This window comes from Arachis hypogaea, chromosome 2 (assembly GCF_003086295.3).
Source record: "Arachis hypogaea cultivar Tifrunner chromosome 2, arahy.Tifrunner.gnm2.J5K5, whole genome shotgun sequence".
In the NCBI taxonomy this organism is placed as follows: domain Eukaryota; kingdom Viridiplantae; phylum Streptophyta; class Magnoliopsida; order Fabales; family Fabaceae; genus Arachis; species Arachis hypogaea.
The window spans coordinates 99970718-99986618 of record NC_092037.1 but is presented as its reverse complement, the minus strand read 5'-3'; the positions used below and the strand labels follow the sequence as shown (position 1 = coordinate 99986618).

At 33.4% G+C, this 15901-nt stretch overlaps 3 protein-coding genes and 1 non-coding gene across 4 annotated transcripts; 2 read left to right on the top strand and 2 right to left on the bottom strand.

The window, feature by feature from the left end:
* Nucleotides 1-8133: 8133 nt before the first annotated feature.
* Nucleotides 8134-9976, top strand: LOC112756785 (universal stress protein PHOS34). The gene is made up of 4 exons (XM_025805406.2): nt 8134-8502; nt 8766-8869; nt 9399-9517; nt 9638-9976. Exons 1-4 carry the CDS (start codon nt 8253-8255, stop codon nt 9738-9740), a joined length of 576 nt encoding a protein of 191 aa, XP_025661191.1. The 5' UTR covers nt 8134-8252; the 3' UTR covers nt 9741-9976.
* TRNAN-GUU (transfer RNA asparagine (anticodon GUU)) lies at nt 8606-8679 on the bottom strand. Its single transcript has one exon. It is a non-coding gene; the product is annotated as a tRNA-Asn (tRNA).
* Nucleotides 9977-10709: 733 nt separating the features above from the next.
* LOC112756779 (uncharacterized) lies at nt 10710-12122 on the top strand. Its single transcript, XM_025805401.2, has 4 exons — nt 10710-11108; nt 11313-11395; nt 11468-11586; nt 11711-12122. Exons 1-4 carry the CDS (start codon nt 10808-10810, stop codon nt 11829-11831), a joined length of 624 nt encoding a protein of 207 aa, XP_025661186.1. The 5' UTR covers nt 10710-10807; the 3' UTR covers nt 11832-12122.
* Nucleotides 12123-12851: 729 nt separating this feature from the next.
* LOC112756774 (uncharacterized) lies at nt 12852-15321 on the bottom strand. The gene is made up of 4 exons (XM_025805395.3): nt 14542-15321; nt 13883-14041; nt 13639-13720; nt 12852-13494 (listed from the first exon to the last, which is right to left on the bottom strand). The coding sequence occupies exons 1-4, from the start codon at nt 14911-14913 to the stop codon at nt 13349-13351; spliced, it is 759 nt and encodes a 252-aa protein (XP_025661180.1). The 5' UTR covers nt 14914-15321; the 3' UTR covers nt 12852-13348.
* Nucleotides 15322-15901: the final 580 nt, after the last annotated feature.

Genomic DNA, 15901 nt, shown 5'->3' with positions numbered 1-15901 from the left:
TGCTCTTTAAATTGAAAACTCTAAAATCTAATTAAAAAAGTACTTTATCTAACTTTTGAAAAGAATCACTCTAATAGGGAGCCATCCGTGAAGAGCTTCATCACCAGCAGTAACCGTGAGCCAACTTAGAAAAATCTCCTCCTCTTACTTTTCAAATATGATGCTACCTACTTCTAGTGACATAAGTCAGAGTCATCCCTTACTTCCTATGATGCAAAATTCTGGACCCAATTATGATATAGAATAATCATATGCATTCACATTTTTAACTTATATATATCTAAATTGGAGGAGTGGGTTATTTTCTAACTAAAAACATTGATATAAATAGATTCTATTAACAAAAGAGAACACTGTTATAAAATCATGCTATAAAAGAGAACATAAATATAATCTAATTTAAAATCATGCTATCAATATTATATTTTTATATATAAATATAAAAATAACACACATACAGGAATATGACTACTACTTTCTCTTTAATCTTGATTTGAAAGTGAGAGCTCATGAAAGCTCGAAGAGGACCCTTAAAACTTAGAACTTACAAAATCAAAATTCTTAATCCCTTGCTTCCATTTGGGTTATGGTGGTCCTCTAAGATATCAAGTTGGGATTGGGACATTTATTCCAGATTCAGCGAATTACAAGGTTAGTTATTAATAAGAAGAGACTTAAGTTACCTAAACTGAGGTTGAGTCACAACGAACTGAGGAGGCAGAGGATTGCGAGACAGGACGCAATTCAGAAGCAGCAACAACGATAGGGGCAGACCACGCACTGCGAGGAGCGGCTTTAGCAACGACGGCCAGGAAAAAACCAGCAACAACCACGCACGCCGAGAAGAGGAGAAGGGCAGACACGACCCATGCCATGTACGCAGCGAGAATAGCAGCAAAGATGACCTACGTATGCGCGGCGAAGAGAGAGGCAGAGACGTAACGATGGCACACCACGAACTGCTTCCTTCAACGGTGGGTTGGGGCTCGATGGTACGGTGAGGGTTGCGTAAAGTTCTGCGACGATGGCTAATGTACGATGATGAATGATGGGTTATGGTGGTGGGTTAGGGCTCGCTAGTAGAGGAAGGGAAGATGATAAATGGTGGGAGGAACGAGCGGAAAGTCTGTTGGGCTCTGATTAGTTTTTTGGATTTTTCTTTTAAGTGTCAAAACAATATTATATGTTAAATTTTAGAGGAAATTGAATGAAACAAAAACTAATATTTGTTTTAAATTTATTTTGTTCATAAATAATATTTGTTAAATTATTTAAAGAATATTAAAAAATTATTTTTTAATAAAAAAAATGATGTAATGATTGTAAAACCGTTCTTTAAAATAGTCAAAGAGAACGGTTTATTTTGTTGCTATAACGTAGTGAAAAATTAAACTTCAACAAGTGGAGTCGCTAAGAAATAAATCGACAAGGAAACGGATTCCTTTAAAATTATAAAAGGCCACAATCGACGGCTAAAAAAATCGAGATCGAGTAGAATTAGAGTCAAGGATCGGCGCAACTTTTGTTTGCTTTCAAACCCAACCTCCATCTTGTCGGTTAGAACATCATCTGAATCGGTGCGAACTAACACAAAACAAAGATAAAAAAATGAATGGATTAATAATTAATGATAGAAACTAATCCAGAGGAAAAAAAATCCAAAAATATAATTTAGAAACAAAAACAATGAATTTAAAGAAAATATTTTTATTGAAAATCTAAAAATTATATTTAACTATCTAAAAATCACCAAATATGAGCACACACAGGAGATGATAACCTGAAACTAAAACCCAACACAGTATTTTTCTACATATTTCAAGCACCAACAAACAACGATCAAAAAGAATAGAAATATATAGTGCAAACTCATTAACCGAGGATGAGGAAGAATATCGAATAAATAGAAAGATAACATATTAAAAAGACCAACAAAGGAAAGGGTGATTAAATTCAAAGTGCCAATATTCAATTGTTGATAGAAAAATAATTTATACCAAAAAAAGAAAAAGAGACAACAAAAATCCTACATGAAAATTCGAGCCACATGGTGACAACATAGAAGAAATTAAGGCAAGAAAATGAAACAACAAATAGATGTGATGAAAATAACAACGCACAAAATGGATTTGAGATTAAAGAGAACCCATAATATATCATCAAACTTAAGAGTTTAATACAACAACAACAACAACAAAGCCTTGTCCCACTAAGTGGGGTCGGCTACATGAATTAAATGACGCCATTGTGCTCTATTATGTATCATGTCTACAGAGAGACCGTTTACATGTAGATCTCGTTTGACCACCTCATGGATAGTCTTCTTAGGTCTTCCTCTGCCTTTCGCCCTTTGTCCATCTTCCATCTCATCCACCCTCCTGACTGGATGTTCTATCGGTCTTCTTCTCACATGTCCAAACCACCTGAGACGCGATTCAACCATCTTTTCCACAATGGGTGCTACTCCAACTCTCTCCCTTATATCTTCATTCCTTATTTTATCCAATCGCGTATGACCACTCATCCATCTCAACATCTTCATCTCTGCCACACTCAGCTTATGTTCGTGCTCCCCTTTAGCCGCCCAACACTCCGTACCATACAGCATAGCCGGTCTTATAGCGGTGCGATAGAATTTACCTTTAAGTTTTAAAGGCACTTTTTTGTCGCATATAAAACCAGATGCACTCCGCCATTTTGACCAACCTGCTTGGATCCTATGATTTACATCCTGTTCAATCTCTCCATTATCCTATATGATGCACCCAAGATACTTAAAACTTTTAACCTTTTTTAGGATGTTTTCTCCAATCTTCACCTCTATATTGGGGTTTTCCCTTCCCGAACTGAACTTACATTCCATATATTCCGTCTTGCTACGACTTATGCGCAGACCATACACTTCTAAAGCTTCTCTCCATAACTCCAACTTCTTATTTAGGTCTTCCCTTGACTCTCCCATAAGGACAATATCATCGGCAAAAAGCATGCACCATGGCACAGGCTCTTGGATGTGCTCTGTGAGTACTTCCAAGACTAATGTGAAAAGGTATGGGCTTAAGGATGATCCCTGGTGTAATCCTATACCAATAGGGAATTCTTCCGTCACACCACCTTGAGTCTTCACACTAGTTGTGGCCCCATCATACATGTCTTTAATTGCCCGAATATATGCGATCCTTACTCTCCTCTTTTCTAAAACCTTCCATAAGACCTCCCTTGGTACCCTATCATACGCTTTTTCCAAATCAATAAACACCATATGTAGGTCCCTTTTACCACTACGATACCTCTCCATCATCCTTCTTAATAAGCATATCGCTTCAGTGGTAGATCTTCCTGGCATAAATCCAAATTGATTCTCTGTTATTTGTGTCTCTTTTCTCAACCTCCGTTCTATCACCCTTTCCCATAACTTCATAGTATGACTCATAAGCTTAATCCCTCTATAGTTTCCACAACTTTGTATATCCCCTTTATTCTTGTAGATAGGTACCAATGTGCTCTTTCTCCACTCATCAGGCATCTTCTTTGACCTTAAAATCTCATTAAAAAGCTTGATTAACTAGTTGATGCCTTTTTCTCCTAGACCTTTCCAAACCTCAATCGGGATATTATCAGGTCCTACTGTCCTGCCATTTTTCATCTGCTTTAAAGCCTCTTTTACCTCGAAGTCTCGAATCCTTCGATAGTAGTCAAAGTTTTGATCTTCTTCCCTTGTGCATAATCGACCAAGGCTCGGAAGAGTCTTCTGTCCCTCATTAAATAACTCGTAGAAGTAACTCTTCCACCTTTCATTAATCTTCTCCTCTTGAGCCAACACCTCTCCATCCTTATCCTTTATGCACTTAACCTGATCCAAATCTCTCGTTCTTCTTTCCCGACTCTTTGCGATTCTATATATACCTTTTTCTCCTTCTTTTGTGCCCAAAGACTGGTAGAGACCCTCATATGCTCTTGTTTTTGCTTCACTTACAGCCACTTTTGTCTCTTTCTTAGCCGCCTTATATTTTTCCCAATTATCTGCATTGCGGCATAAAGACCACTCTTTAAAGCATTCCCTTTTTATCTTTATCTTTTCTTGTATACTCGCATTCCACCACCAAGACTCCTTGTCTCTTGGTCCTATTCCTTTAGATTCACCAAAACTTTCTTTTGCTGTTCTTCTAATAACTTCTGCCATCTCCCTCCACATCTCTTCCACGCTTCCGTTCCCCTCCCACTTTGCCTCTTCTCCTACCCGTCTTAGGAAGTTTCTTTGTTCCTCACCTTTCATCCGCCACCACCTCGTCCTTGGGTTCTTCGTATAATGTCTTTTCCTCAACTTTTGCTCAACGCAAAAATCCATGACGAGCACCCTATGTTGTGTTGTCAAACTCTCTCCCGGAATAATTTTACAGTTAATGCAAAATTTCCGGTCGACTCTCCTCAACAAGAAGAAGTCGATTTGAGAGCTTGTCATGCCACTCTTATAGGTTATAAGATGTTCGTCTCTCTTTTTAAAACATGTATTTGCGATGAGAAGATCAAAGGTTGAAGAAAAGTCCAAAATAGTTTTACCCTCGGCATTGATCACCCCGAAACCATGGCCTCCGTGAATACTCCTATATCCAGTCACTTCTCTCCCAACATGGCCATTTAAATCTCCTCCTAAGAAAATCTTATCTCCCAAAGGTATGCCTTGAACCAAACTCTCTAGATCCTCCCAAAACCTTATCTTGTGTTGTTCGTCCGAACCCACTTGCGGTGCATAGGCGCTAATCACATGGAAAGCACCTCTCTCCACCACAAGTTTGATAGAGATGATCCGATCTCCCACCCTCTTGACATCCACTACGTCCCTCTTCCACTGCTTATCCACAATTATTCCAACCCCATTTCTATTTTTCACCTTTCCTGTATACCAAAGTTTGAAACCAGAAGTATCCAACTCCCTAGCCTTTGCACCAACCCATTTCGTTTCTTGTAGGCACATAATGTTAATCTTCCTCCTTGTCATGGTGTCCACCACCTCCATGGACTTTCCTGTTAGAGTGCCTATGTTCCATGTCCCAAATCTCAACCTTCTGTCGCTTCGACCTTTACCTTTTACTTTGTGAACTAGCTTATTTACCCTCGTCCGTTCACGAAAACGCGAGAACCTTTGCTCATTTAACACTACATCCGGGCACCGATGCAGCGGCTCTTGCTTTGACACCGTACTCGAGCCATACGACGCGTTGCTTCCGAGCAACGACCTAGCTTTAACGCAATACTGTCTTTGATTCATGTCATGGGGGTTCGGCTATATTTTTATGTTTATTGCCGAAGACCTAACACAACCCTCCTTCTTTATCCGGGCTTGGGACCGGCTATGTACCGCAAGTGTAACATAGGCGGAGTGAAACTTAAGAGTTTAATATTAAAAAGTAAAAACACAAACTTCCGTAAACATTGGCCAAAGTAGATACTCAATCAAGGTTATCGTGTATATAAATATAGACAAACATAAGACAAAATTGGGAAAAAATATTACACTACGAAAAACAAGTATAAGTCACACAATTCGGGTTCAACAAAAGGCAGAAGAGGATAAAAACATGGGTCAGTTATACACGCAGAAAACCAAGATACAAAACCAATCGCTCAGAAGTACGGTAGAAAATATTTGAATACGTCATTATTTTCGATTTATATGGTGATGTGTCTTATACACAAACACTGATTTAAATAGACATTAGAACAGGTCTTAAGTATATATGTAATTCGAGAAGAAAGCGAAGTTAGAACAGGTCACATCGAAAAGTAATGATTCTAATTCGCATAATCATGTCATTTGTTTAAGGTTTTGTATATGTCATAGGGAGGATATATCATATAAAATCGTTTAGATTATTCATGAACTTCATCATAATGTCAAACTGCAAGTAATAAAGGTACACAAATAATGTGCCCATGAAATCAAGCAAATTAAGAAAAATGCAAACATGCACTAAATATTAATAACAATACATTGTTAAAAGATTTTTTAAACATAAATAATTAGTTTTTTTAAACATAAAATATAACCTTTATAAGTTAAAGAATAGAAATTTGGATTAATTCTATCTTGCATTCTTGCACACAATAACCTTAATTGCTTATTTCTATAAATACTTGAAACTATTATATATAAAGATCGGGCCTTGGGCCCGTCACTGATAAAAAAAATTATATATAAAGATCAAACTCCAAATTAAAAAATGAGGAGTGCTATACATACAAGTCATTTTGGCTTACAAGTCGTATAATTTGGGTGCGTTCTCTCTTTGCTTTCGATCTCTTTCTGTTTTTTTTTTTATTTTCATGGTTCCTAAAATCAAGTTTTGAAATTGTTTTGAAGATGATGGAATTTAAGAAATATACTCGAACGATTACAAAAATACACACAAACAGTTACAGAAATAAACCAAATAATTACAGAAATACACCAAAAGAATTACAGAAATACATCCAATATAAGAGAGAGACAGTATATTTCTTTTTGAAATCTTTTAATGTTTTGCTGGTTAAGGATGAGGCACATGACAGAGACAATCTAAAAAAAAATATAGAAGAACAGAAAACATTATATTGAATAATGTTTTTTCGTTTTTTCTGGTGATTTTGATGAAGGAAAAAGAAAAAACGAAAAGATGAGAAGAAATTTCAATAAAAAAAGAAGGAGGAAGAAGTGGTGTTGATGACGACGATAATGAGAGATAAAAATTACGAAAAAGAAAAAGAAAATACACGGAGAAAGAAAAAGAAGAAGAAGAAGAAGAGAAGAAGGAAGAAGAAGAGGAAGAGAAAGCACGGAAAAAAAATATAAAAAAAAAGTGAAAATATAAATATAAATGACTTGTATAAAAAAATATTTGTATGTAAAAAATAATCTTTAAAAAATAATTGTCTAAGATCAATTAAATATTTGAGGTATGACCCATTTTTTTTTGAGTGGGTAAAAATTAAAAAATAATTAATTTGATGTAAAGTTAATATGCATATGTAACTTTTTGGGTGGGTAAAAATTAAAAAATAATTAATTTGATGTGAAGTTAATAAATAAAAATTATTAAATAATAATTTAATTAAATTTATTAAATTATTTAACCAATTATTACTTATAGATTTCTGCCTTATTGGTGACTACGTTCATATAGAATTTGTGATAGCGGTTCGAAATCTTCGTATTTATGTAGTTGTCGCGATGAATACTACCTAATAATTAATATTTTATATAATATAATTATAGAAAAGTATATGAACCAACTAATAATCAGTCAAGAATGGAATAATATAATTAATTATAATTAATTTTATTAATTTATAATTTAATTTGTTTTTTAAATTATTGTTGACCACGTTTAAAATATGAGGGAAGATATGTTAGTTATAGGAGAGAATTATAAAACAGATACTTTGATCATTAATTAGTTGGGTTTATATAATTAATTATATTTTATTAATGCATAACACATGAAACATAGAAATTATATTCAAAATCATCCAATTTACAAGAAAAAAAAAAACATCCGTGTGCCTATCAGTAGCAACATCCGGTTAAAATTATCGGTACCTCTGATTTACTAGTTGGCTGATTCTTAGCTTATATAGAGTTGGTTCCTAGCATTGTTGTATAATTATTTGTTTTGGAATAATATACTAGCATCCTTGCTTAAAGACATGGATAAATTCAACAATGGATAAATTTCTAATGGCCGCCTAATAAGTTTTTGTTGAAAGGATATATTTTGGTTGCGTCATATAGATATGGCAAATAAAGGATGTATTTTAATATCAATTATTATTATTTGTCTTTTAAAGTTTGTTCTGTTGTGCAAAGCCATTACTGGCAACACTTTTCTTCAATGTCTTACACGTATTCAATCTTCATGCATGCATATGCCTTTGCTGCTGCCAGGTATCAAAACAGTTTTCAGTAAAGAGACACACAAAAACAGAGTCTTAAGTTTATATCTTTTATTTATTTGGAGCTACACAGTTATCCAATATATATTCATGAACCTGGATATGTTTGTTTTGAGTTTGGGGATAATTATTTTCTAAAAGCATTAAATTTTATTTGAAAGACAATAATTAAGAAAATAGATAATATCATTTATGAATAGTAATAATAATGCGTAGAACCATTATATTATTTTTTTCTTTTTCATGGGCTCTAAAAGAGGGACAAAAGTGTCATAATAGCATATGAAATAAAAGAGTTGTAGTAGTGTTATTATTGTTCACATATGATATACCCATACAAATTAAAGAAAATAATGGAGGAAGGTGGTGGTGGAGAAGAGAGGAGGATGAAGATGAAGGCGATGGTGGCCATAGATGAGAGTGAGGGAAGCTTCTATGCTCTAAAATGGGCCCTTGATAACTTCTTCATTGACAATAATAATAACAATGAAGAAGGCAGCATAACGGTGTATCTTGTTAATGTTCAACCCAAATTCCAACAACATATCTACCCTGTTGGAGTTGCTGGAGCTGGTTTGTACCCTAATCCTTATTTTATTTCAATTAACTTTTCATTAGTTTAAAAAAAAAAATAGAAAAAATGAAATTATTAAATTTAGTTTTCATATTAAATTATCACTAGAGGAAGGGCTTGAACCTTCGACCTTGTGGTTAACAGCCACACGCTCTAACCAACTGAGCTACTCCAGCTGCTTGAAAATAATTGAATATATATAATATTAATCTCTATTTTATAAGTATTTATTCAATGTTTTTATTTTCTTTTCCTTCAACAGCATTTTATCCTGCAACTGCTGTTATGGAATCTGTTAGGAAAGCCCAGGAAGAAAGTTCCGCAGCTATTCTCTCTAAAGCCTCTAAGATGTGCAAGGATAAGTTGGTAAAATTCTCACTCAGGTCTATCATAGCCATAACAATAGAAAGAGATAAAACTAAATATAAGAAATTAAAAGGTGCACTATTAGAATGAAAAAGTTACACTAAGGTGCCAATATTATTATTAGGATAAAGGATTGTTTTTGGTTGTTGAGTTAAACTCTAATTTGGACTTAACGATTTAAGCATTTTATTTTAGTTTTAAAAAGTTTTAAATAGGTTGAATGTTATTCCACAAATAAATTTAATATGAATCATTAGTATATTTAAGAGTCAATATAATTTAAGAGTCAATATAATGTTCGATTTCAATACGTAAATAAAATCGACCTATTAATAATTACAATTACTAATGTATAAGTTTTTCGTTAATTATTTGAGTCAAATTTAATTGTAAGACATTCAATTTTTTAGAACTGAAAATAGAACCTTTAAAATACTAGGGATCAAATTAGGATTTGTCTAAAACTTTGAGGGCTAAAATAATTCTTTATTATTATTATTATTATTATTATGAATGAAAATGCAAACAGGTGAAAGCAGAAAGTATAATTTTGAATGGAGACCCAAGGGAAATGATTTGTCAAGCCGCAGAGCAAATGAATGTTAATCTTCTGGTCATAGGTAGCCGTGGCCTTGGCACAATCAAAAGGTTAGTATCGTTGCTCTTAATTAGTTAATTAATTATGTTATTTAATATAATAATTATTTTGATTTCAATTATATCATTATGTATGGTTTTAATTAATTTTGTTACATTATGGTGTGGCAGGGCATTCCTTGGAAGTGTAAGCGATTATTGTGCTCATCATGTCAAAATCCCAATCGTTATTGTGAAGCCACCACCAGAGGATCAAACTAAAAAGCAACACTAATGCCATTTTCTGCTTATGTTTCAGTCATGTTATATATTTTTATGCATGTCTTCAAGTCTTAGTATATGACTTCTTCTTTTTTTTTTTTTTAAAAGACTTTCTCTTTCGGTTGTGTTTGGATTCGCTTCATGCCTACTCCATATATAAGCAGTGTAACTAGTTTCATTTTCAATAATTTGTAATAATTAATAAGGGATGCAGATATATGAAAATTTGTTGTACTGTGTTGTGGTTTATTTTGCTACTTTTTCTTTTTTATTTGTTGTTATGATTTAGAGTGTTTAATTTGGCTTAGTTTCTGAATTTAAAAAGTTTTTTTGGGTCATTTTGTTGCTAGTTTATTTTTAAATTTTTTTTATTAATGTTATATCTAAGAATTCTTAAAAACTTCATATATTTTTTTTAAAATAGTTTTCTCTTCTATAAATTATATAAATTATATTCTGAAGTTTGAAATAAGAGCTTATGGAAGTGAATGACAACTCTATACATATGCATTCAACATAAATATAAAAAGAAAAAAGAATTGAATAAGAATGATGATCTCAACATCTATAAATTAAATAACAATAATAACGTATAAGACTTCAGAATTTTTTTTTTTGTTCCATGAAAATTAAGGTGATATTGGCGTGCAAACCGTGTCAAATATCTGGTAATTTATATTGAACATTTGAAATACACTCACGAATGAAATTCTATCAAACTTATGCCCAAAAAAAAAATGAATAAACAAAATAGTGCTTATCCCTGTGCCATTTTTTGCATGCAACATTATTGTTAACACGCATGGTAGCAACATTACACGTATTCTCAATTTCCTACGTGCATACAACATTTGCAAACAGCAGAAGCTGCCAGGTCTGAAAAACATTTACAAAATGAAATGACACAAAAGCCCTTGGCAAAGAGATAGGGGCAAAATGATCATTACAAGATGGCATATTTTTATCACCTTATTAGTGTGCATTATATGTTACATATATGTGCATAGTGTTAATAGCATACATAGAAAATAACATAGGCATAACAAAGAAAGAAGCAAAGAGTGTGTGAATTGAATTAGTATGATGGAGAAAACGAGTGCTACTACTACCAAAGTTGTTGAAGAAGGTGGGGGTGGTGGTGGTAGGGAAGAGAGGAGGATGAAGATGAAGGTGATGGTGGCAATTGATGAGAGTGAGGGAAGCTTCTATGCACTTCAATGGGCCCTAGAAAACCTATTTGAGAACATGGCTTCTAAGTGTTATGCTTCAACAGCAGAAGAAGCACATGCAGGGATGGTTGAGAATGAAGGAGGAATGGTGTTTCTTGTTCATGTTCAACCAAGATTTGCTGAGTATGGTTACCCTATCATTGGTCCTAATGGTTTGTCATACATAATCTACTTCTAATTGCATACTTATTATCATTAGAGGAAGACTCAGTTATTTTCATGTGAAGTTGAGAATCGATTCTCAAGTATAATATCACATGAAAATAACTGGACGTGAATTTTTATACTTAGTGTATATTTAATGACAATAATTATAATGAGAATTATATTATTGACAACAATTTTTGCAATATCAGTTGAGGATTACGTGAGGAAATCACAAGAAGAAGCATCTGCAGCCATACTCTCACGTGGGTTGCACATGTGCAAAGACAAGAAGGTAAATATCTAAATCATGCATTTCTAATTAACATATATTGCTGTATTACACATAAATCTGTGGAATAAATAGGTGAAAGCAGAAACAATAATTCTAAGGGGAGATCCAAGAGAAATGATATGTCAAGCTGCAGAGCAAGTGCATGTGGATCTTCTTGTTGTTGGTAGCAGGGGTCTTGGCACTATTTCAAGGTACTAAGATTCTAATCAACCTACTAAACCATCTCATGCAAGAAATATTTAAATAGTTATGATTTGTGTTGAGATTAAATGAAAGACAAAACACATGAATCATGCTTGTTGTCTGTGGTTGCAGATTGTTTATAGGAAGTGTAAGTGACTATTGTGCTCATAATGCAAAAGTTCCAATCCTTATTGTGAAACCACCTATCAAGAAGGATACCAAAGAGACGCAAACAAGTGCAGTTACGGCATGATCAGTCATCACTTTCTGAATCAAGAGTGTAAATCATCAAAACTGGTTGTTTCAACTATATACTTAATATGTAACAACAATAAGTTTGATGTATGTGAACCATATATATGTGCTACAATCCTAAAATGAATTGCAGGTGTTGCAATGTTGGATACTACAATTAATGTTGTAACATAAGAGCAGTTAGTTACTCAATAATGTGTATGTGAAGAAATTAGAAAGTAAATCCTGTATGTTTTCTTCTAGGTTTGTATTATTGCATTAAAATTAATGTGCAATCTTTGTATTATTACTCTGGTGTCAAAGATATATATCCATGTATCCTTAACATTTTTTTTACCATCAATAATTAAAGACTAGAACTGAATTATAACCTTTCCTAATTAAAATTGATAGTTTAGTTAGGACTTGACAACTAAGGGCTGAATCAAGTTACACTAAGCATCGAAGTAAAAGAAATTTGTAACTGGTACTCGAACTTCTCCAACATACAATTATAACTTCAAAGACTGTCTGGTAAATGTATATATAATGGTAAATGTGCAACATTTTTTTTATTATTTTGAAATTTCTACTAAATTGTGAATTTGATACAATGTCTCTTTTGGCGTGAATTGTTGGGATAAGTCAATAATACATATTTATGAGAAACTCAGTTGTTTTTTTTAATTATTTTCTAAAAATAATATGGATGAATTAATTTGAAGAGGATTAATAGGAAGTGTAAGTGATTATTGTGCACATGATGCGAAGAGCACAAGGACATTTGTTTCTTTTATGTAAATAGTTAAACCCTTTGTCTATAAGGAATATAAACCTGATTCTTAGTCTCTTAGGCATGTACAAATAATAGAGAGAAGCAAAAAAAAAAAAAAACAGGGCTCTAAATGGTTTATAAAGTTGAATACATATGCCGATAATGATTCAGAAATGTGATAAATCGGTGAAAGAAGAACATATATTTAACATTTCTAACAACAAATCTGTGTCATGCAACTGTACATATCTCATTTCAACAATCTTGTCACGAAGGTTAAGTATCATTAAAATCATTTGCAAGCAACAAAGTATGTAAACTGAGATTAGATTGGTTAGCTCAAAGATTTATCTCAACCTTCCACTAACAGAAGAAGAGTGGAAGTTTGGCTATAAAGAAACCATTGTCTCACAATCTAATACAACTAACTGTTTAAAACATGAACAAAACTAAGATTCTTGGGAAGCATTGGTACAATAGCTTAACCAGCAAAGTCAAAATTATGCTCCTTGTTCAAGATACTCAGGCAACATTCACGTCACAACAGAAAATATTGGTTTGTATTTGATCATCATTCCAAGAAAACCAGCTTCATTGGTGCCAAACAATGTGAAATTGGCAAACCGAAGCATTGTGAACCAGATTCCAACTCTTTCATCTTCCTAGTACATAACCAGGAACTGACCACAACTATATCAAGACAAAATCTATAGCATACATGAGATAATTCAGTGTGTGAGAAGCTACTGGGACATAAATACCTATCTTTCCCACCCTCCTAGTCTTGTTCCAGGGTCATAGTTTGTGAATAGCCTAAACTCATTTCCAAGTTTGCTCGAGTGCTGAGGTCTGAAACCACAAGGATGCAATCCCAATATCTCGGATGCCCTTTCTTTCTGCACTTCACCTGCAATTAATTGAAGTACAATAATTAATATATCTTCAAATGAGGGTTAAAAATGGGTGGAAATTTTCATGTATGAACTCCATGAATAAACTATGGGTTCGAGTGCTTTGATACGAAAGATAACAGGATTAAATCTGTTGATACCTGTGAGTAGAAGCAAAAATGATTCTCCAGGTTGTATGAGCACAGAAATTGTTTCACCAACTTTCTCCAAGCACTCTTTGCTCTGTTACCAAACAATGAACTCAATAAGATCATCAACCAGCACAAGGTTTTCAAAACTGAAATAACTTGTATTACATATATATATACACACACACACGCACACACAATGGATCCTCATTCATTTTTCAGCCAAAAAAATTTCAGCAATCAATTTAACTCTCACCAAGTAAGGAGGATCTGCCACTACTATTTTGAAGGAATGCTTCAACTCCGGTGGCAACTCCTCAGGGTGATTGTAGTCATAAAATGTGTAATCACTTCCGTACTGCTCAAAACGTTTGTCATACTCAAGAAGTTGTGCAGGAACATTAGGATCCATGTTCTGAAGATTCAAGAAAGGAAAATTTTTTAAATATCTGACAAAGCAAAAACAAGAACTCAGAAATGGCATCAAACAAATTAAAACAACTCAACAAACCACATCAACATACATTTTATCATTATTACAACTGAGGCATTGGTCATTGATTTCTTCACTCAAAAGGGGTTTGAAGTTGTAACTATCATCTTCAATTCTTCACCAAGATAATCAATCCTCTACACTACACTTACACTAATCTTAATATTGAAGATAAAGCAATGCAGAACTTGAAGATTAACACATCGCATATTTCCAAACTATTTCCCAATGAAAGTGACTAATAATAATAATAAAAATCTATATTCACCGAAAAATTTAAACATTTGATTAAAAACATTAGCTTTGCACTTTTATCACAAATCAGTAACATTTGAACCCAAATGAACATTGAAAAAAAAAATTTAACTGAAATTCTAAAATTCAAAATAAAAAAAAGGAAAACAAGAGAAATAATAAATTACCTTGAGATAAGCATAGAGGGTAGGGCAAGCGATGCAGGCAACGGGAGAATTGACGCTGCCATTGCAGAGCTTGAGGACCTCTTCAGCTATGGTCTTCGCGGTCTCCGCGCTGTACCAGAACTGACTCAACCTCCAATCCTCCGAAACCAGAGAAACCTTGGATTCTTCGACGGCGGTTGCGGTTTCTCCTTCTGCAGCGGCGGAGTGGTGGCTCTGCTGCTCGGAGAGGAACTCCTTGAGTGCGGCGAGGGCATGCGAGCTGAGAACAGGCGCGTCGTCATCGTCATCGACTTCTTTTAACGAGTGCGGTAGCGCGCTGGACTCAGTGAGTCCATTGAGCAAGTTAGGGTTCAGCTCGAGTTGGTCCTTCATTTCACGTTGATCTTCTGCCCGTCAGCGCGTGTTAATACTTAAGATAGTGTTTGCCTGTTTGGTTGATCTCCGTGTCTCTTTAGACATGGTAAGAGACATGGTGACACGTGTCTCTGTTTGATTTATTAAGAGATAATTTTTTTATAAACACAAAAAAGGAGCGATAGACATAGAGATACTAAATTTATGTACCTCTCAATAATGGAGACATTAAAACATAATTTATGAGACACTACTCTTTTACAATTTTATCCTTATTTAATTTTTAAAATTCTAAATTCATCCCCTATCCTCCCAAATCTATCTCCAGTTCTTCTCTCATGCATGCTTCCCTCTGCAATTTTTCATTGTTCTTAGCATCTCCATCCTCTATCCTTTCTCACCGCCGGCTGTCGATCGCCTCTATCCTTTCTCATGCGACAAATTAAAATTTTTGTTGATTTTATTAAATTTAATTTAAATTACCATATCCCTTTTGTATTTGGTTAAAGATTATAGTGATATTAATGTTGATGATAACTGTGAAAGAAAAATTGGGCAAAAATAATGAAAGAGAAAAATGGTGAGAATAAAATTGATATTTTAGTAAAATTGAATGGTATATTTTATTGTGTCTAAATTATCAAACAAAATAAAAAATTAAGTATTTTTCTGTGTCTATATATTTACATGTATCTGTGTCTATATTTTTATTATTTTGAGAAAACCAAACACAGCCATTAGAACTGGATAAGGACGTTTTTTTTTAAAATAAAATAAAAAAAATTATTATTTTTCTAAACATAATTTTTGAATTTTAATTTTTTAAATGTAATTTTTTTTTTGTATAGCAAGTTCGCATTACTCTTCTTTAAACTTTTTTTGAAGTTTTCAAAATGCACGTTTTTAAATTCATATATAGATTTATAAACAGTATATAAAAGCACACAAATATACACACAATAAATATGACTTTTTTAATTATAAATTAAAAAAAAATAATCTATAT

Bases quoted from the DNA above. Each gene is read 5' to 3' on its own strand.
- LOC112756779 (XM_025805401.2), top strand. From the start codon at position 10,808: ATGATGGAGAAAACGAGTGCTACTACTACCAAAGTTGTTGAAGAAGGT. The intron at 11,109-11,312 runs GTTTGTCATACA...TTGCAATATCAG, and splicing joins CCCTATCATTGGTCCTAATG to TTGAGGATTACGTGAGGAAA. The intron at 11,396-11,467 runs GTAAATATCTAA...TGGAATAAATAG, and splicing joins ACATGTGCAAAGACAAGAAG to GTGAAAGCAGAAACAATAAT.
- LOC112756774 (XM_025805395.3), bottom strand. From the start codon at position 14,913: ATGAAGGACCAACTCGAGCTGAACCCTAACTTGCTCAATGGACTCACT. The intron at 13,721-13,882 runs GTGAGAGTTAAA...GTTTGGTAACAG, and splicing joins TGGCAGATCCTCCTTACTTG to AGCAAAGAGTGCTTGGAGAA. The intron at 13,495-13,638 runs GTATCAACAGAT...AATTAATTGCAG, and splicing joins ATTTTTGCTTCTACTCACAG to GTGAAGTGCAGAAAGAAAGG.
- LOC112756785 (XM_025805406.2), top strand. From the start codon at position 8,253: ATGATATACCCATACAAATTAAAGAAAATAATGGAGGAAGGTGGTGGT. The intron at 8,870-9,398 runs GTAAAATTCTCA...AAATGCAAACAG, and splicing joins AGATGTGCAAGGATAAGTTG to GTGAAAGCAGAAAGTATAAT. The intron at 9,518-9,637 runs GTTAGTATCGTT...ATGGTGTGGCAG, and splicing joins GGCCTTGGCACAATCAAAAG to GGCATTCCTTGGAAGTGTAA.